The sequence below is a fragment of the Cottoperca gobio genome, chromosome 17 (assembly GCF_900634415.1).
Source record: "Cottoperca gobio chromosome 17, fCotGob3.1, whole genome shotgun sequence".
Taxonomy (NCBI): domain Eukaryota; kingdom Metazoa; phylum Chordata; class Actinopteri; order Perciformes; family Bovichtidae; genus Cottoperca; species Cottoperca gobio.
In genome coordinates, this window is record NC_041371.1 from 3,868,067 (window position 1) to 3,887,317 (window position 19,251).

The window sequence follows — 19,251 nt, forward strand, 5'->3', positions numbered from 1 at the left end:
ACCTTTCAGAAAAAAAAATAGGCCTAATTAAAAAAAGTGTAAAGTGTCCTCCGGTAGAGAAGGTGGCAGTATTATGTTTAACTTTAGCTGAAAAACGTTATCCGCCAGTAAACACACAGAAGAATAAGACGAAAACATATGATGAGAGTCACAGTGAACGGGAGATAGATGGAGACGCAGTTGTACCTGCCAAACAAGTTAAAACTTTATGCAAGTACCTGACAAATGAGAGGAGACCTTCCCGTATTTATTAAAAGCAGAGTCGGGCAAACTCGTGCTTTTTGTAAAGTGTGCCGCTCAGATGTTAGCATCGCACACAGCGGAATAAGAGATGTTCACCAGCATGAACAATCGTCCAAGCACAAGCACGCCAAGAGGCACACAAACATCCACTGTCAATGACTTCATGTGTGATAAGAACTGTTTGAGGCAAACCAAGTGACCAAAGCTGAGGGAAAGATGTCGATGCTTTGTGCCAAAAATAATGTAGCCTTCAGCTTCTGTGGTGATTTCAGTCGCAGTGTAGCGGACATGTTTCCAGACTCTGCCATCGCAAGGAAGTCCTCGTCGGGGGAAACACAAGCCACACAACTCATCCATCATCAAATAAATTGATGATAATAACTCATCAAATAAAATACATAAATCTTATAAACGTGTCTGTAGAAGTAATACATACTTTAAATAAACATGTATTTCCTGAATGTCCCTTATGTGTTTATGTTTACATTGGTGGCTGAGAGCTGTTGGAGAGCCGGGCGGAGTCCGGCAAAAGAAATTCCCTTATTTTGAAATTCCAATGTTGACAGGTATGGACTAGCGGGGCTTTCAAACAGTCCGTCTCAGCATTAAAAGGGTCGACGAGGAACGTAATCTGTGACCTTTTCAGCTGTAGATCATGGAACCGGGTCGCAAAGTTTTCGTGCAGGGTTTCAACCAATGTTGCATTTCGGCTTGTCCGCTTGCTTTTAGCAGAGAGGGAAAATGGGCTAATTCTCCCTTTTGAAGAAGTGTCTTAAACAGTTGCAGTTTGTTAACAAACCCAAATACACTTTGCACTAGGTCAGGCAGCATTTTTATATGAATATGAACTCTCCCACTCTCATAAAACATCTTATGTTGGACTTCATATTTTCGCTTAGCTGTGCATTTTTCCCCGCAATTTTAGGATCGAACTCAGATGGTCAGATAGTGTTTACTCTACGATAGGTTTTTCCCCCCTCGAAGGTGATTGGTTCACTGCATCACAGGCATTTTTGTGATTGGCTCTTGGGCCACATCAAAATTAAACGCACTGTCATGCTCTCATACTGACAGCGCACACACACACACACACACACACACACACACACACACTCACAAATAAAATTCGATATGAACTGAAGAGCCGCATGCGGCTCGAGAGCCGCGGGTTGGCTACCCCTGCTTTATTATGTCTTCATGATATTCATTTGTATCTATAATTTGGCTTTAGTCGGTGTATCATCACAGCTCAGGTGAGTTCTGAGGAACTCCTGGATTTTCTTCCACATGTGGACTTCAGCTTCTGCGTGGGACCTGGGCTCACCCCCCCACAGGACTGGTTTGCCCGCTACCGCATGAAAACTGGAGTGGCAGTAGGGTCCATAAGGCGGCTCTAGATAATGTCCCGCTCCGGGGTAACACACACTCTCAAAGTTGTCCTTCCCATGACGCTGCAGTCTCTCCACCATCTGCTCCATGTAAGCTTTGCTGTCCCAGTTGAGGTCGTCCTCTGAAGCCATGAACAGGAAACGTCCTTTGGCTTGTTCAATGGGGACCAGGGTGGCCTTGTTCTCCTCTGCCAGCGGATTATGCATAGCATACTTGCCATTAACGGCCCCTGACTCTGTGAGAATCACCTTGCTGATGTCGATCATTAATGGAGGGAGGATCAGGCTCTTCTTATAGTAGAGGGGCAACCATGTATTGGCAGAGCAGCCATTAATCCACACTGTGACCTCAACATCTGGCAGGTACGAGGCCATTGATAGTGCAATATCTGCACTTTTTGAAATGGATATCACACCGACTTTACTGCCCACCTGTGGAAACACATGCAAACTATTAGCTGCTTTTTAACATTTCTTTTGATGCCACACAGATTGGCTCTTTTGTAAAATAACTTGCATGGACAAAAACATTTTAGCCAAGAGAACAGCGCTTGAAATGTTTCAAACTTTAGCATTCCAGTGATGATATAATAATAACACTGTGGCAGAAAGACAAACTCGAAAATGTGTCCCAAAAAAAAACAACACAATTCTCAGATATTCGGACTGCACTGTTCAAACAACTCACCTTATCTTGTTTCTTTAAAAACTCTATTGCTTCTTCGAAATAATCCAGATGGACCTCTTTGATGTTCTTCACCATGTCATCATGGCCGTACAGTGCTACGGTCAGAACCACAAATCCATGGCTGGCCAGCAGAGAGGCCCTTTTCTCTGACAATCCTCCCCCAAAAGTGTGCAGATCCAACACAGCAGGGAACGGACCTTCACCTGGATCAAAAGACATGAGAACACATAATGGCATACATTTTTATGGCATCTAAATTATGGAAATTAAAGTAAATCATCATACAGCAAAAAGTAAGAATAATAACTACAGCTTCAAGAACTGGGAGTCTCAGGCTCTGCTCTGCTCACGTGTTTTTGTCTTTCAACTTTAACCCTTTCATAGTGTGTTTTCAGTTCATGAAAGTTGTAACATTTTGGTTGCCTAATAATGTCTTGTTCAGCACTAGGTTGTACTTTACTCCACCCTCTCGTGTCACTTCTGGTTTCTGAAAAACCGAGATGCTAAACTCGATGTTTCGAAACGGTGACGTCAGGGTGACTACGTCCACTTCTTATATACAGTCTATGGTGTTTACAGTGTTGTTGGTTGATAATCATGATAAAATAATACCAGTATTTTTATTTTAACTTTACTAATTGTACAATGCGAAGCATGACAGAGACATAGACTAACCTGGAGGAGTGAACAGGACACCTCTTATATTCCCTTCCTTCACAGGGCGCCGGTTGACCCCCTCTCCAAGCAGAAGCCTCTCATTGGTTACCTCTGCCAGCATCCTGCCCTTCCCCTCCTCCTCGTCGTCGTGCACAGAGAACTTCACCACGTGTGGGTTTATTAAATTGTTTTTTCTAAACCTTTTGTGCAAAGTGTCTGCCCTCATCGACCACAGCAGACCCATGGGTTCAACCCCGACGTAAGACCCGCTGAGGGAGGGGTCTCTCTCCAGGTCGATCTCTCCGCTCTCATCAGCTTTGTAGGAGGCCGAGGAGCTGAACACCACCCCCTTCTCGTCAGTCGATCTGGCTCTTATGGTGACCACATGTCCCGACCTCAGTCCGTCCACCTTCACCTGAACGGGCTCATCAAACATGCACCTGGCTCTCGGCAGCAGCCTCAGTCTGACTTGGGCGGACATCTCTTCTGTTCTTTTATTCACAAGATGAACAAATAAAATGGTCACTCACATTATTTCAAGAGACTTTGACATGGCAGATACATACGTTATAATGTTTGTGTTGCACCCTGTTTAATAAAATAACAAATAAAATGGTCATTCACATCATTAACATCTCTTCTGGAACATATAAAAAGCTTTCTTCTTTACCTCATTAATCATCTCACGAGCCCTGAGATTTATGCCTGACCCAAAAGCTTGAGAAAACGCTACTTGGCCCAATGAATGGACAGCTTACATTTAAAAAAACGCCCGGATGGAACTGTAGATAGGAGCACCGTTCTGTGCAATTACTGCAGAAAATAATTTTCGTATCATCGCAGTACTTCTAGCCTGACATATCATCTCAGAGGAAAGCACTTAGCAGTTAGCTCGGAGCTAGCTAGCACCAAAGTGAGCGACCAGCCTCGTCAAAGCACTCTCGATCAGGCATTCAGAAGCAGAATTAGTAAATCTACCTCTGACAGATTAAAGGCCCTGTCACACATCTCCGTATGACAGAAACGTGTGCCGGCGCATACGAAAATTTGTCAGAGTCCAAATACGTCTAACGTTTCATCAGATCGGAAAAGTGAACGTATACAGATACGCATGCCTAACCTATTGATGTCGTATCACTTACTTATACAAAATGTATCAGACGAACGGAGGTTTTACAGATAGCGTAACGTAGTGCAAAAGAAGAGAGCAGCCATGACATCTGAGAATGTAAACAAGCTACTTTGTCTCAGCAACTGGCTGAGGGAGAAGTGTTAGGCTATCTTATCTTAACAAGATATTGGTATTAAAATAAAAGACATGTTGACCAGTTTATAATGCCTACTCATTGATTCACTCATCTACATGTGACGGTGTGTGTGTTTCACTTGAACACAAACTACCATTTTGAGAAGACAGAGCATTATTTTGCAGTTTCATTTTTGGGTTAGGGTTATTTTCAGGACATTTGTGTACAGTTCTGAGAATATGTGTAAACAGTTCCTAAAAACTGTATTAAATGCAACGCTCCGTATGCGTGCGTTATGTTCCGTGTGTAGCCGTTATCTCTCGTGCTAGTGTGCAACAAACAGTACGTTACCGTTAAACAGTACGTTAAACAGTACGTTAAACAGTACGTTACCGGCGCAGGAACGGAACGGTAGAAACGTCGCTTACTTTCTCTGTAATGACGGTTGAAGAAAACGGAGTTGCACCTCTTCGTCTTACTAGCTCTACTGAACTCCTTTTAAAACTAGTCTCGCTAATGTCAGTAACCAAGGCAACAGGAAGCTGCTTCACAATAAAAAGCCTCACAACAGCTGATCGGACGAAAGCTTTATTTTTGAAGCACAGACTGGAAGTGTGATTTACTATTGACAGAACAGCAGCTGTTCACAGCGACTTTGTGTAGCCTCTACGAGTTTAAGAGTATCAACGAGACACCGAGGTTACTTTTCTCTTGATACAGCTATCAACCGGTACCGGGCCGCACAGAAAGAATGAATAAAAAAGCATTTTATTTGAAAGATGTTTTATTTTGAAATATCACCGGATACACCCGTCTGTGCGTCTGTAGCTCTTGGCACATGTCAAGACCACAGGTCAAGACGCTCGTCTCAGTCACGTGATACTTTACTTCAAACATTAAGCCCACAAGCAACAATGAGTGGAAAACAAACGTCTTTAAAGAGCAAAGGGAAAAGACCCGATGATGATGATGATGAAGAAGAAGAAGAAGAAGAAGAAGAAGAAGAAGAAGAAGAAGAAGAAGAAGAAGAAGAAGAAGAAGAAGAAGAAGAAGAAGAAGAAGAAGAAGAAGAAGAACCACCACCACCAGAAGAAGAACCACCAGAACCACCTACGACTTCCAAGAAAAAGAAAGCTGCATTAAAAAGACAATATCAGGAGTCCTACTTAAAATACCTGTTTACAGCTACAGGTGATTCTCATGCACCGCTCTGCATAATACACAGGCTCGCACATGAGGCAACGAAGCCTTTATAACAGCTTCGGCACATGGAGACCAAGCACCCGCCATTGAAAGACAAGCCCTTGGAGTTGTTTGAAAGAAAAAAACATGAACAAGAAGGACATAAACAATTACTGATGGTCACCACATCAACACATGCGAGTGCACTGAGAGCGTCATAGTTAGTGACTAACCGTGTCGCTAAGAGAAGAAACCTTTTACTATTGGTGAAGAATTTATCCCAATATATTGGACCGGCTCGTTGCAGAGACACAAGCTCAGGGCTCCCACTAACTCAGCGTAATAGTGAGTTTTTTTATGCACTTTATATTTGTTTGTATCCCGGTCGTATCATTTTATTTCGTCATATTTATCCTCCAACATTTTGAAGGCCGGTCCATGAAGATATTGTCTGACATGAAACCGGTCCGTGGAGCAAAAAAGGTTGGAGACCGCTGCAGTAGAGTACCTAACTATCATTTCAGTTTATTATTTTAGAGTTAGAATTTTCAATACAAAATAAATGTTCTACTAATTACTACTAAGTTAAAGGGCATGCATTGACTCTGGTGTGTGTGTGTGTGTGTGTGTACATTATAAGTACATTATAAGTCGAGGTTATGGACGTAGTGTAGGTCAAATTCCACAGACATGAAGCATGTAAATAATTTAAGTGATCTACATAAAACTTGTATTTTTGGAGATCCTAACGTTCTTGGTTGTTGGGGCTCACATTGCCATCTTGTGGCAAAAGTGACTAACGACAGGCTCCTGAGACAATGCTAAGCTTTGTGTTGTCTGTGTATCCACAGCCTGGTGTCTTCTTCCTCTGTGCCACACAGATCCATCGTCCAAACGTTTTTAAAAACACACCGATGCCATGACCGTTGCAGTTTATTATGAGTCAATCCCACACACTCCATCCTCACTTGACTTCCCTTCAGTTTAAGGAATGGTCCAATACTTGGTTCACTGTTGTGTTTTCTTTATTCTGCTATAACAGTCAGTTAATGTTTGAGTAACACACTGTTCTATAAATATACGTTAGACTTTGGACCTTCTGCTGAACACTAACGCTCGTGAATAATTGACCAAACAAACAGTTTAATGTTGCATTAAAATACCTCCTATGTGATCCTGATCTGAGGTCAGTCCCTCAGAATCAAAGCGAGCAGAAGAAACGTTGGTGAATATGGAGAAGTTTTCAGAGCAGAAGTTATGTTGGGATACTCGTTCCTTCAGACCAGCAACAGTGTCATTTATTTTGTGCTCCTGAAACCCTGTTTAGGAGACAAACGGCACTCTCCATGGAACGAGACGATTTAGGAAATTATTAGGTTTTCAGTTGTGTAGTAAAGTACTTATAATGCAAAACATTTCAGAATAATACATATTATTGAAATATAAGTATTGATGCGTTAATGTGTTCATCTCTTTAATGTTATGGCTGGTAAAGGTGCTAATGCTAATTATTTAGCATTACATTAAAACCTATAGTAATGCATAACCAATTAATTTATATTTTGTATTAATCTGAATCTGCAAAAGTACAATACTTGCCTCTGAAATGTTGTGACGTTGAAGATTAAAGTATAAAATAGAAATACTCAGATACAAGTATTTTAAAATTGCACTTAAGTACAGTAGAGTACTTGAGTAAATATACTTATTTACTTTGTGGCTCAGGGGGTAGAGTGGTCGTCCACCGGTTGGAGGGTTGGTGGTTTCGATCTCCAGTCCTGCAGTCAGCATGTTGTAGTGTCCTTGGGCAAGATACTGAACCCCAAATTGCTCCCGATGGCCAACGTGAGTGTGTGTGTGAGTGATCGTACAGAGCTATATAAAAGCATCCATTTACTATTTGCACTGCTGTTGTTTTCTAGTACTTTAGAACAGAACATGAAAAGTAGTGTAAGAAGCCAGAGACGCAGAATGACGGTTTGAGTTGAGCATTATTGTGATTTATTTCACTGTCTTATATCACAAAGAAAGTCTTTAAAAATGCAGACTAGAATTTCTGTATATAAACTGTACACAAAAAGCAAGGCACTATACATTCAGAGCTGCTGTTTCTCTTCCTCGTACAAGTCAAACCTTTTTTTTTTTTTTATTACAACTCTTCCATCTCGGTCACTTCAGCAGTTCAACACAATGGAGCAACACGAGTTCCCTACGTGGCCCGACGGCATCCAGACACTGTAGACAAAAAAACCCTGACTTTCCTCACAACATCTGACGTGACGGGATTTGTTTTTTTTACATAGATACACACACATTTACACAAACATTACACACAAACATTATATACAATCGCACACGCACGTACATACACAACCATAGCATGGCACTCTCACACCAAGCGTCCTAGTGTGCACATCTTCACAGTCCACGAGTGGTGACGAACACCACGTATGAACCAAAGCACGGTTTATTTTGTACGTTTGAATTTCATTTAGTTACGTAATGAACACATGACTATAAGCAAGGCGAGTGCATCTCCAGTCTCATCCTTCTTCAGATTCCCATACTTTCTACCCACATGTCCTCACGTGTTGCCAACCAAAACAGGTGTCTGTGACGTTTCCTGCGTCTCCATCTTTAAAACAGTCCTCTGGCCTTCTTTAAGTTCACTTGCTTCCACCCTGGTAAACCTTCATATTCCTCTCTGTTCATCTCCAACGCTTTCTGCAAAAGGAAAGAGACGCATGCAGTAAATCAATCAGGAAGGAAAGTTGAAATACTGCTTTAAAGGAAAGTATTGGTGTTTTTCCTGGAACTCATAATAGCTGTGGAGCAGTCAACCAAATGTCACCGCAGCTACTAAAGAAAGTAAATCCGGTTCACTTCTTTCAAGTGAGGATTTTATTCTAAACTGCCGTTTTAAAACATGTCTGAATGTTGATTATAATGAGTGAAATGATTTCTTGCTTCTGTCACAGTTAGACGTCAGTTCTAAAATTGCTATTATTCATATTGAAGTGCATTAAACAGAAAATAAAGCAATATCTTGTATGTTTTGGACGTATTTGGTACATATTTGTGCTGACGTACATGTTTACTCACACACTGGTGTTATGTTAATAATGTATCTTATTACGAGGACAGTTTAGTCGTGTCAGTGTTTTCATGCCTCCATGTTGTGCTCCACAGACAGACAGTGAGGCAGGCTGCAGTGTCGCTGATGGTGAATCATAAGTGCATCTGTTTGAACGAAGAGGAAAAGAGTCTCAGGTGGAAAGTGTGTGTGTGTGTGTGTGTGTGTGTGTGTGTGTGTGTGTGTGTGTGTGTGTGTGTGTGTGAGAAGAGAAGAGGAGGAGCAGAGAAGTGTACAGTGTGGCGTAGTCGAAGGTATTGGAGAGGAACAATGGCTGCACAATTAAATCATCACATGTAAAGTGTTTAAACTCCTCATTTACATCCTTCATAGTAAAGAAATGTGTTTTTAAAACTTCTGAATCCAAGTTTATCATCAACGTTATCTGGATGCTTGAATAACAGATACAAATGAAGACATTTTACAGATAAAACTTCTGGTGAAATTTATGAAAATGATGTAATAAGGACACATTTTTGGCTTTTTACAGCTGCAACTATCTACTGATCACATGATCATTTAGTGTTAAGTCTTTATTATTCATTTCCCGGAGCCCAAAGTGAAATCTTAAAATATCTGAACATCTGTCGAAAACCCCAAAATATATCATTTAAAAATACAAAACAGAGAAAAGCATCAAATCCTCACATTAGAGAAACTTTAACTAATTATTAATTATTGCTTATGGATTAATATTTTCAGGTCTATGAGTCACTATGTGAAAAATGTACTTACTAATTTGAAAGTACGACTTAATACATAATATACATTAACACAATTGTATAAAAACATTTGGAATTTTGACCCACAGAGATTTTATTTCCATCATTCTTAGTATTTATCTTTATCGTCCTCATTTTATATTTGTTGGCTAAATCCTTTGTGACTGCAGCTGACGTAAAGGACTGTGAAGTCCAACAGTAATCAGGAGGATCTTCTCAGACGTAATCGTGCAGCCAAGTGCAAAACCTTCCTCCTCAACCCGCCGACACACTCGGGAGTGAAACAGTTTTCAAAGCACAGAGAGAAAGAAAGAGACGGAGCTGACGTGCTGGAGAGGACAGGTCGCCTGAACGCTGATGAATCACACAAATTGCTCTTCTTACCTGAATCCACCTACAACTTGGTCTGTAAAGTGAGAGTTAGATGGAGTTAGGATGGATGTGATGAACGAGGAGTTGGAGATGTAGAGGGAAAAGTCCATCTTTGAATATTTTACATATAAACTTTGATGAATTTCAAATTGAAGAATCAGATTCTGCTGTTTACTGCTTTGGATACATCAAGACTGCAGTGAGGAATAAACCGTCACCAAGTGTTAGAACAGAAGCGTTTTAAATGTCCTACAGTGGAATCCTCACACTCACACTTATTTAAATAAGTTGCCAATTTAAAATAAGTATCAAATATCTTCCTGTGATGAGGAGCTCAGTTTTATGCATGTGCCTCTTCAAATGACCAACATTTCCTAAAAGGTCTCATCAAAGGAGGAACATATGCTCTCTAAACAAAGATGCTTATTTTCAACCCCGCCTCCAACATTACAAACATAATAAATACAAGAATCAGGTTTTGTGCTGCAGCTGACCTCAAAGTCCTGGTCGGACAGGTAGATCTCCAGGCGGAGCGGGTCCACTCCCTCTGGGAGCGGCCGGGCCTGCAGCTGAGCCAGAGGGAAGGTGTTCTGACACAGCCGGGCCAACACGTCCTCCACCAGGATGATCTGGTTGCACACCTCCGCCTCCTGCAGCCAGAGCAGAGGACACTGTATCAAGTCCTTTAGTCCATTAGTGTGTGTGGGAAATGTTGAGGAGACGAAAGATGCTTGGGTTGTGTGTGTCTGTACTCTATATATCTATATATAGATATATATCTATATATCTATAGATATATATACAGATATATAGATATATAGATATATCTATATATATACAGTGTTGTATAAGTCTTGTATTTTAGAAAAGAGAAGTGCAGGAGGAAGAGAAGGTGAAGAGCAGCTTCTGTAATTCCACGTGTGTGTGTGTGTGTGTGTGTGTGTGTGTGTGTGTGTGTGTGTGTGTGTGTGTGTGTGTGTGTGTGTGTGTGTGTGTGTGTGTGTGTGTGTGTGTGTGTGTGTGTGTGTGTGTGTGCGCGTGTGTGTGTGTGTGTGTGTGTGTTACCCTCTCTGTGATCTCAGCCACGTCCTCTCTGTGCTCCCAGCTGGGGAACATGTTGGTGAAGGTGAGCGGCTCCAGCCCGGCGTGGATCAGATACGACTTCTGAGGCTTCTTCTCGTGCTTCTCTGCAGGTGAAAGTCGTCGCATAGTTCCGTGTAAATTTCAGCTCGTTTGATTAAAATGAAAGATGCAAGATGTTTACATCTTACAAAACGTTCTTAATGTCTCCAGCTACAGATTAATAGTTGTGTTTGAATATGAGGGTTATGGACTTGCGTTTGGCAGAGTGTGGATATCTTTAAAGGAAAGATTAAAACACTCCTTTATAGCCGGATTTAGTGAAGTGTGAGTTTATTTCTTACTTTCTCCTTTTCTATATCATGTTGTATTTATTTATGTTTTTATTTTTACTCTCTTTTCATTCACTACTTCATGGCGTACCGGCCATCAGTTTCACCTCCCAAAACACCAATCACTGGAGCATTTCTGCATTGCCTGCCCCCCCCTTCCTACCTTTGCAGTACTGCAGCACGGTCTCCATTGCACACTTTCTGTCTGCGTCCCAGCGGAACCGAGCCGAGCCGGTGCTCTCGCTGTCCTGAGGCCACCAGCCCTGCCACAGGTAAACCTCGTGGAAGTTATCCACCAGGAACAGCGCTGTCGGGGAATACAAAGAAAGCTGTGAAGGTTGAAGGTCTGTGCCGTGCAGACAGCAGGCACTCGAGAGGTTTGTGTGCAGGCCTCACCAGGTTGTTGCGGCGCGTTGTACAGGTCTTCCTGCAGGAAGGGCAGTGAGCTGACCAGGTCTGGAGCTCTGGACTGGTGGAAGAACTCGTTCGCCACAAAGTCTCCAGATGTGCTGCCCAGCTGGAAGAGCCGTGGGGTGAAGTTAAATTTACCTGGATCTGAAAAGAAACCAACAAGCAACTAGATAAATAATTGAAAGAGTTGAAGAGTTGAAGTACGACCATCCTAACTTTATTTGGCCAATTTAGATGCCAAAATGTTTGATCCCTTTTAATCTCTGTCAAAAAGAATTGTCCTATCTGTGTCTCCGGTGAGAGTAAACCTTGTGGACATCATTATGAGTAGGTGGGCACAGACTGTACCTTGGAGCATACAGTCGTAGGCCTTCCTGTCTTTCCTCCCCAGAGCCTCCCAGAAGCCCGGAGGCTCCACTCCCTCGTCACACTCATGGATGGTCACCTTACTGCTGCTGTGGAGACCCGCCTCCAGAGGACACCTGAGAGAAACAGGAGAAGCAGAACTCAACCCATGCACAGGAATATGTATTGATGTTTCATGGCAACACACCACTGACCAGACTGAGCCGACACAGACAAAGAAACGTCTGGACATAGTTTTAGACGTTTCAATGAATAACTCCAGTCAACCAGGACATTTCCCAAAGTTTATTTATGAAAACTTACTGTTCTTTGATCTTGAGTGCGGCCGTTTTCCCCACACTGCGAGTGTGTAGCTGCGTCTTGCAGCCGTGCCACAGGTAGATGATGGCCTTGTTGATGTTCAGCAGGATCATGGAGGCTCTGGAGCGCAGACTGCTGCAGTGACACGCCACCTCCAGCAGGTGGCCCTCCACCGGCACCTCGCCCCGCACACAGTACCGACGCCACTCACCTGGACACAGACGAGTGGTACAAAGGGTTTAATTTATATTGTCTACAGTATTATTGTATTATTATATTATTATATATAATATATATATATATAAAGAGATGAGAGAGAGATAGAGAATATATAGTATTATAATAGATGAGTATATAATAGATATATATATATATATAAGGATGAAAGTAGGAGAGATAGAGGAGTATAATAAGAGATTATATATTAATGATTGTGTATATATAGAGTATCTGATAGAAAGAGATATATATAGAGATAGGATATATATATATATATATAATATATATATAGATTACTATATTATAATATATATATATAATATGATATATATAGATATTAATATATGTATATATATATTATAATATAGTATATATATAATATATATATATATAATAATTATATATATATATATATATATATATATATAATATATATATTATAATATATATATATATATTAATATATATATATATATATATATATAATATATATATATAATAATATATATATATATATATATACAATATATATTATAATATATATATATATATATATATATTATACGTAAAACTAACAAGTATAAGTGTAGGTAAATACAAAAAGATACCTCATAATAATACAAAATGATGTAATTTAAATGTGTATTTAAATGTGTATTTAAATGTGTATTTAAATGACGACGAATTCCTTTTGGAAATCATATTAAACGTCTATTAACTGTCCAAGATCAAGATAAGGCAAAAATAATTATACATTTTAAATTTGGAGTTACATTTTACATTACAATGCATTCAGCATTACAATAGAACAGTACAGAAGTATTGGGAGTATTGGGGAAGAAAACAATATATATAAAAAGTCACACCAGCATTCTTTGGTACTTGGAGGTTATTCAGATCACCTGTTGGCTCCTAATTAAGAATTGAGAGCAGCTTGGTGCATTTCACCTCTTGGCCAATCACGGTGGGACGACGCCCCTTTTTCTAGGGCTTAAGAGAGGCCCTTAAATGTCTCAGGACATTGTGATCCCTCCTTGACTTGATGCAGACCTGAGTTCAGCCGATAGCGTCAGACAGTCAGCAGCTCTGGTCTTTAAGCCCTTTAATTACGTCTTTGCTGTCTAGTACTATTTGTGGCAACAAAAACACTATTTTTGTTTATTGGTTTATCTTTATCAAAACTCCCTTTACCATGCACATTTACTTATTGTCAAAGATGCATTTTATTAAAAGAGCAATTTTTCATTGTGAAGGCACTTGTGTTTCAGGCTTGTTCCAGATCAGCTGAAATCTGGGGAGTCAGTAATAACCACAGACTGCTTTTAAAATACAGGAAACATTAAGTACTGTTGGAATACAATACATCAAATGATTCTGTAAAATGTTTACTCTGAGTGTTCTCCTCCTCCTCCTCCCTCTTCCCAGAGTGAATGATCATCCCTCCGTTGAAGCATTGCAGGAAACATGGAGGCTCCTTTCCTTGCTGCACCTGAACCTGTAACACAGACCCAGGAAACCAGTCATGACACTAATGCAAACCAAACACTACTTTAATGACGACATGACGAGAAGGAATCTGAATATCTTTCATTGATATAATAAATGAGATGTTTTCACTCGATATTGAATCATCTACTTTTTACTTTCTGTTAGATTTAGTTTCTGTTTTGATCATTTGTCTGCTGTACCTGCGCCCCTCTTTCCTCGTCCAGCTCCACCGTCATCAGCGCTGACGTTCCTTTTTCGCTGACGGTGGAGTTTCGACCCTGCCAGAAGAAGTAGCAGCATTTCTCCTTTCCCGGCCCGCTACTCCTCGCCTCAGGGTTGTGCCTACGACCAACTTAGAAACACAAACAAATGTTAGATTTTTAAATTCTTTGCACCTTTCCTTTACTCGGTACGTCTGTTTGTTGTCCATCTTTGTGGCTCAATTGATATCATCCACTCGTCAACGCCGGTGTTGGAGTCCACAGTGACTAACCTGAGGTGTTGACCATGTACTTCCACTTGACCACGTAGGCGTCTCCCTCATGGAACTGGCCGATGCTCTGGCGTGGCAGACGGCTGTAGTCAAACTCCAGGATGTGCCAGACGTCCACCGACGCCGTGTTGATCTCCTGGATCCTCATGTGGTCCTCGGTCTCCACCGGGCCGTGGCCGCGTCCGACATTTGCCCCGTCCAAGATGGTGGAAATGGACTCCTCGAGGACGGGAAGCATCAGGGTGGCGTCGTAAGGCCTGCACTCTCGCCCCTGGGCCTCCTGAGAGAGAAGAGGGGCAAAGAACACAGACAGGGTTAATTATGAGACTAATTTAAAGATAATCATTATTTATATTTCCCACAGTCCGATGAATGAACAGATGGGGAGATGGAGAAACACGTGAAGACTCTGTGATGCCAGTTACCTGTGTCAGTAATTATTCTCATGACTTTTGTACCTTCTGCTCAGGTACGAGCTCGCAGCTTTCCTTTGGTGTTGGCGACTTTGCTTCGGTCCAGTCTACAAACTTTTCCTTGAACAAGATCGTCTCGTTGTGCTCCGTCAGCCTGCCGAATATCGCCCAATCAGGACGGCCCTGGCCCTTCCTGCCAATGGACGCACACACAGACACAAAGAAAAGGAGAAAAGATGTCACGATTAATCTTTATGATGTATTTGCACCACAAAGCTTTCTGTGATTATGAGCATGGGGACAAACAAGCAGTTTGAATCAATATGCATCCAAAGAGCTGTGTTTAAAAATGTTCAAGATCTTTGCCACACGAGGCTAATGTGAAATGCAGTTTTCAGTCCGGGAAAACACTACCACCTTTGTCCATAGAGGGCGCCAAAAGCAACGCAGAATATATGTTCCTTGTAATTGTTTCACTTTTAAAATTTAGGTCATGTTATAGTTAGAAAAAGCTTTTAGGGAATGTGTGCAAGTCAAAGTGTGTTTGTTTCCCACCTGGGTATGAGTTTGTTGCAGCCTCCGGGGTCCAGTGGGTTGATGTCACAGCAGGTGTAGTCAAACGTCCCGTTCCAAAGGTGTTTGGCGAGCTGGAAGGCCACTTTCCTCTGGGACAGAGTCACCTCTTTACCGTGCCACACATACACCTCACTGCCAAAGTCAAACACCAACACCTGCAGCATGCACAACAACAACAACAACAACAATAGGAAAGCACAAGTCACCATGTGTACGATGCTAATTAATATGTAAGTCTCTTCTAGTTTAAGACCCATCTATATTACATGTATGTAATACCATGTGGAGGATTAGTAAAATAGAAACAAATTGCATATAAAAACACAATCTAAACATGACAACATATAACATAAAAACACAAATCACAACAAACTACTAAGACGCTAAAAGAGTTCAAAGAAAGACTAAGAAGTTCCATCATTAATATGCAAAGCATGCAGTGCACTTGGTGTCTTGAACCCATTTAATATTTCCAGCAGCATCAGTGCACAGATGGATGTAGGACGTGCTCACCATAGCACCTGCGGTTACTAAGCAACAAATTAAAACTAGCTTGAAGCACAGGGCTCCTCTGAAATATTATAAATATTGATAACGGGAACCATTCGGGGCACTATCCAGATCAGAGTACATAAAGAGTCAGAGTCTGGACTCCCCAGGTTCCCTCCCATCTTCGTGCCTTCAGCTGACACCTGTCCATCATCACTCTCCATCCCTCCCTCCGGACCCTTAATCCATCCCTCCTACATCCTCATCTTTATCTTCAATATGTGATAAACTACCCATATTGTTATTGGCATGTTCTTTATCTAATCCAGGTTAAAAACACTGACCTCCTTGGACGCCAGCAGAGAGCTGCGAGGGACCTTCCCCCACTCGTCATCATCAGGAACCAGTCTGTCATCCAGCAGTCTGAAGATACAGTTGGTTTCCACTATGGCATTCTCAAACTGCTCATCCTCCTCTGGTGGACCGGCCGCTATGAGCACAATTAGAAAGACATATCAGTGTCTGCACGCATCAGAAAGTGTTAACGCCGTATCTGTACACTCGCAGTACGACGATCCAAACGGCCTGCAAACAAATTTGAGAGCAAAAATCTAAACTTTCTCGTCCAATCTGAATCTTAAGCGCTCATGTCTCACGCTGGTAAGCAGTCTGTCCTCCGAGGATCGTCCAGAACTGCTGGGTATCTGGACCCTGTGGGTTGACCCCTTCCTCGATGGTCTGCACCTGGTTCGCCCTGCTGCCCATGTCCTTCTTCGTCTGGATGAAGGTTGCCATATCTGCTGCCTACAGGCAAGAAACACAAATCTGTTTTGTTTGGAGACAGAGACAGCGAGGACCTCCGAGTGCTGTGTGTGAATCATCCAGGAACTGACCTCTACAACATGCGGCTTCACATTTACACACAGCAACTGAGTGAGATGCTGAAGACACGGTGAGGTTACTGTGAAGAGACTTTTGCTAAATCGTGTTGTGGTTTTTTTGTGCATTCAAATTATAATAAAATGAGTAAACAGCACTGAACAAGGACGCAGAGAAGGAAAAACAAATGTTTATTACAAAGTGTCTAGACAGACGTCCTCTTGGGACATGGAGGAGCTGTGTGTTGATGAGGAGCAGATGGGTATATGTGCCAGTGTGTGTGTGTGTGTGTGTGTGTGTGTGTGTGTGTAGTGATAAGATATGAGAGATAGAATCATCAATAAAACATCTTTGTTCAAACACTAATGTACAACAGCATACTTGATTCTAGAGTATCGTGAGTATAATGATGTGTAAAGATTAATAATAAAGGTGCAGCGCTCACCTTCGCCTTCTCGATGACATTCGAGAACTCTCCTATCCAGACCATGCAGTGCTCCGGAGTGACCAACAGGAAACAGTCGCCGCTGTTCAGTGACGACGCTCTCGGCTCCACTAATCTGGTCTGAATGTGACGACGACCTGGAAATAATATTCTTAATTAATAATCTGATGAGTTGATTGATTGATTTATATATTTATATATATATATATATATATATATATATATATATATATATATAAATATATAAATATATATATATATATATATATATATATATATATATATAAAAAAAAATATATATATATATATATAAATATATATATATATTTAAATATATATATTATATATTTAAAAAGTTAGTTTATGGCAAACAAGCATTTTTAAAGGAACATTTTGTGCTTATTTGCCTTCTGACGGAGAGTCAGATGAGATGATCCACTCTTATATCTTATATCATTTTGTCTCCTACACGTGCGTAGATCAAAGACTTTAAAACATTAACAAACTCTGCCGACCAGCACCTCTAAAGTTCACTAATGAACTTTGTACATTTAGTTTTGTTTAGTGTAATGTAGTCTATGAGCGGTTGTGTCCTGTGAGTATTTCTTGGCTGGGAGCAGCAATTTCCTGGAATCTCCACTTGTTGCTAAGCAACTACTCTTACTCATATCTAAGGCCACGGTTCCAAAAATATCAACTATTCCTTTAAACTGTATGTTTAGTCTTATCTTACTTATCTTTCCCTGTTATCAGTCTGAACCCTGTCTGAACTTCATGCTTACAGCTCAGCAGTCAGAAAGGTTTTTACCTTTGACCTGCATCAGCATGAGGTTCTTGTACGGCACGGCGCTGTTGTTGGACATCTGCTCCGAGATGTTGACGCTGCGCAGACTCACGTTGCTGAAGTTTTCTTTACTGGCCAGACCCGCCAGAGCGGCCTCAGAGTACTCAGAGGATTTAGTAACTGGAATGAGAAAGAGTACACATTTCATAAGATATATATATAGATCTGAGGAGGTAGATGCTTCATTAAACTTGAAAAACTAAACTAAACCCCCTCCTGTAAACACTGCTACCGAAGTGGGCTGCATTCCAATTAGTACTGTTTACCCAATAAGAAAAGATGGCTGCAAAGCACCACCATTATCCACTGGGATTTGTGACAACAAACAACATGACAGAGATGCTTGAACTGTACCCCAAACACACACACGTAGATAAACACACCGTCGTCTCTTGCTTACACTCACTCTTCTCACTCTTCTCAGTCTTCATCCTCTTGCTCTCCAGCTGTGCCACATTTAACCTCTGCTCGGTGTACTCGTGTCTGATGTCCTCTCTGGCTGCCAGCATCTTCATAGGGTTTCTGGACGCCTGGACGTTCCTTGACGGACGCACAGACCGTTTATGCTGCACCATGGCCGACGTCAACCTGGAAAGTGAGAAGAGCACGTGGATGAGTAGCGTATGACGTGCGTGCGTTACATCGGCGGTCATTTGAAGCTTTATTATTTTCTTACTTGGGACCCTGAGTACCAAAGATGGAGTCAAAGTCCTCGCTGATCTCGATCCTGGTGGGCATGCGTGGAAATTCAGCGACACGTCTGTAGAACTTGGAGAAGATTTCGTCATCCAGCTTCATCACTTCCTTCACTGCCTTCTCGGTAACTGTTATGGTGGTTTCCTGCAGATCTGCCACTGATCAGGAAAACAAAGGAGGAACCAGATTAGGCTGGAACACAATAATAAACACAACATGGGTCGATTGTGTTTCTTTCTTTAGAGAGGTGAAGGTGAAGGGAAGTGCATACCTTTGCTATTTAGACGTCCCAAGAAGCTCTCCAGCTTGTCAAGTTTCTTATCCGATTCCATGTCTGGTCTGGCCTCAATTTCTATAAATAAAATAAGTATTTTATTCATTAACTTTCAGGTTTGAATCACACTGGTTGATAAACTCCTGGGATTTGTTTAGCGGAGGGGGCAGTGAGGGCACAGGACTTGCAGATCTGTCTCACCCTCTTGTGGTTTGGTGACAGCCGGCATGCTGCTCTTGAGTTTGGTGCACACCGGTGACAGGATGGGACTGATAACGGAGGAGGAGGCTGCCAGGCCTGCGGACACAGACAGA

At 41.5% G+C, this 19,251-nt stretch overlaps 2 protein-coding genes across 15 annotated transcripts in view; both read right to left on the minus strand.

The window, feature by feature from the left end:
* Window positions 1–1,375: 1,375 nt before the first annotated feature.
* On the minus strand, window positions 1,376–4,776 carry LOC115022697 (acyl-coenzyme A thioesterase 1-like). 2 transcript variants are annotated; one of them, XM_029453773.1, is made up of 4 exons: window positions 4,652–4,776; window positions 2,995–3,467; window positions 2,320–2,522; window positions 1,376–2,063 (listed from the first exon to the last, which is right to left on the minus strand). In XM_029453773.1, the coding sequence occupies exons 2-4, from the start codon at window positions 3,455–3,457 to the stop codon at window positions 1,458–1,460; spliced, it is 1,272 nt and encodes a 423-aa protein (XP_029309633.1). In that variant the 5' UTR covers window positions 3,458–3,467; window positions 4,652–4,776; the 3' UTR covers window positions 1,376–1,457. The 2 variants fall into 2 exon arrangements, with proteins under 2 accessions (XP_029309633.1, XP_029309634.1); XM_029453774.1 differs by having other exon boundaries at window positions 4,617–4,724.
* A 2,613-nt stretch (window positions 4,777–7,389) lies between these two features.
* The window catches only part of LOC115023145 (supervillin-like), a 43,958-nt gene continuing 32,096 nt past the window's right edge, over window positions 7,390–19,251 (minus strand). For 10 of the 13 annotated variants that reach the window (XM_029454321.1, XM_029454320.1, XM_029454315.1 and 7 more), the window contains 20 exons: window positions 19,139–19,234; window positions 18,935–19,015; window positions 18,644–18,821; window positions 18,368–18,555; window positions 17,932–18,087; window positions 17,124–17,260; window positions 16,456–16,603; window positions 16,144–16,289; window positions 15,290–15,465; window positions 14,780–14,927; window positions 14,322–14,601; window positions 14,029–14,180; window positions 13,730–13,835; window positions 12,125–12,332; window positions 11,804–11,937; window positions 11,441–11,599; window positions 11,208–11,351; window positions 10,698–10,819; window positions 10,127–10,282; window positions 7,390–8,129 (listed from right to left, as the gene is read on the minus strand). In XM_029454321.1, the coding sequence (XP_029310181.1) occupies window positions 8,043–8,129; window positions 10,127–10,282; window positions 10,698–10,819; window positions 11,208–11,351; window positions 11,441–11,599; window positions 11,804–11,937; window positions 12,125–12,332; window positions 13,730–13,835; window positions 14,029–14,180; window positions 14,322–14,601; window positions 14,780–14,927; window positions 15,290–15,465; window positions 16,144–16,289; window positions 16,456–16,603; window positions 17,124–17,260; window positions 17,932–18,087; window positions 18,368–18,555; window positions 18,644–18,821; window positions 18,935–19,015; window positions 19,139–19,234 (3,002 nt within the window). In that variant the 3' untranslated portion in view covers window positions 7,390–8,042. Of the gene's footprint in view, window positions 8,130–9,644; window positions 9,667–10,126; window positions 10,283–10,306; window positions 10,580–10,667; window positions 10,820–11,207; window positions 11,352–11,440; window positions 11,600–11,803; window positions 11,938–12,124; window positions 12,333–13,729; window positions 13,836–14,028; window positions 14,181–14,321; window positions 14,602–14,779; window positions 14,928–15,289; window positions 15,466–16,143; window positions 16,290–16,455; window positions 16,604–17,123; window positions 17,261–17,931; window positions 18,088–18,367; window positions 18,556–18,643; window positions 18,822–18,934; window positions 19,016–19,138; window positions 19,235–19,251 lie in introns of those variants that run through there. The other 3 variants (XM_029454316.1, XM_029454314.1, XM_029454319.1) reach the window with 3 other exon arrangements.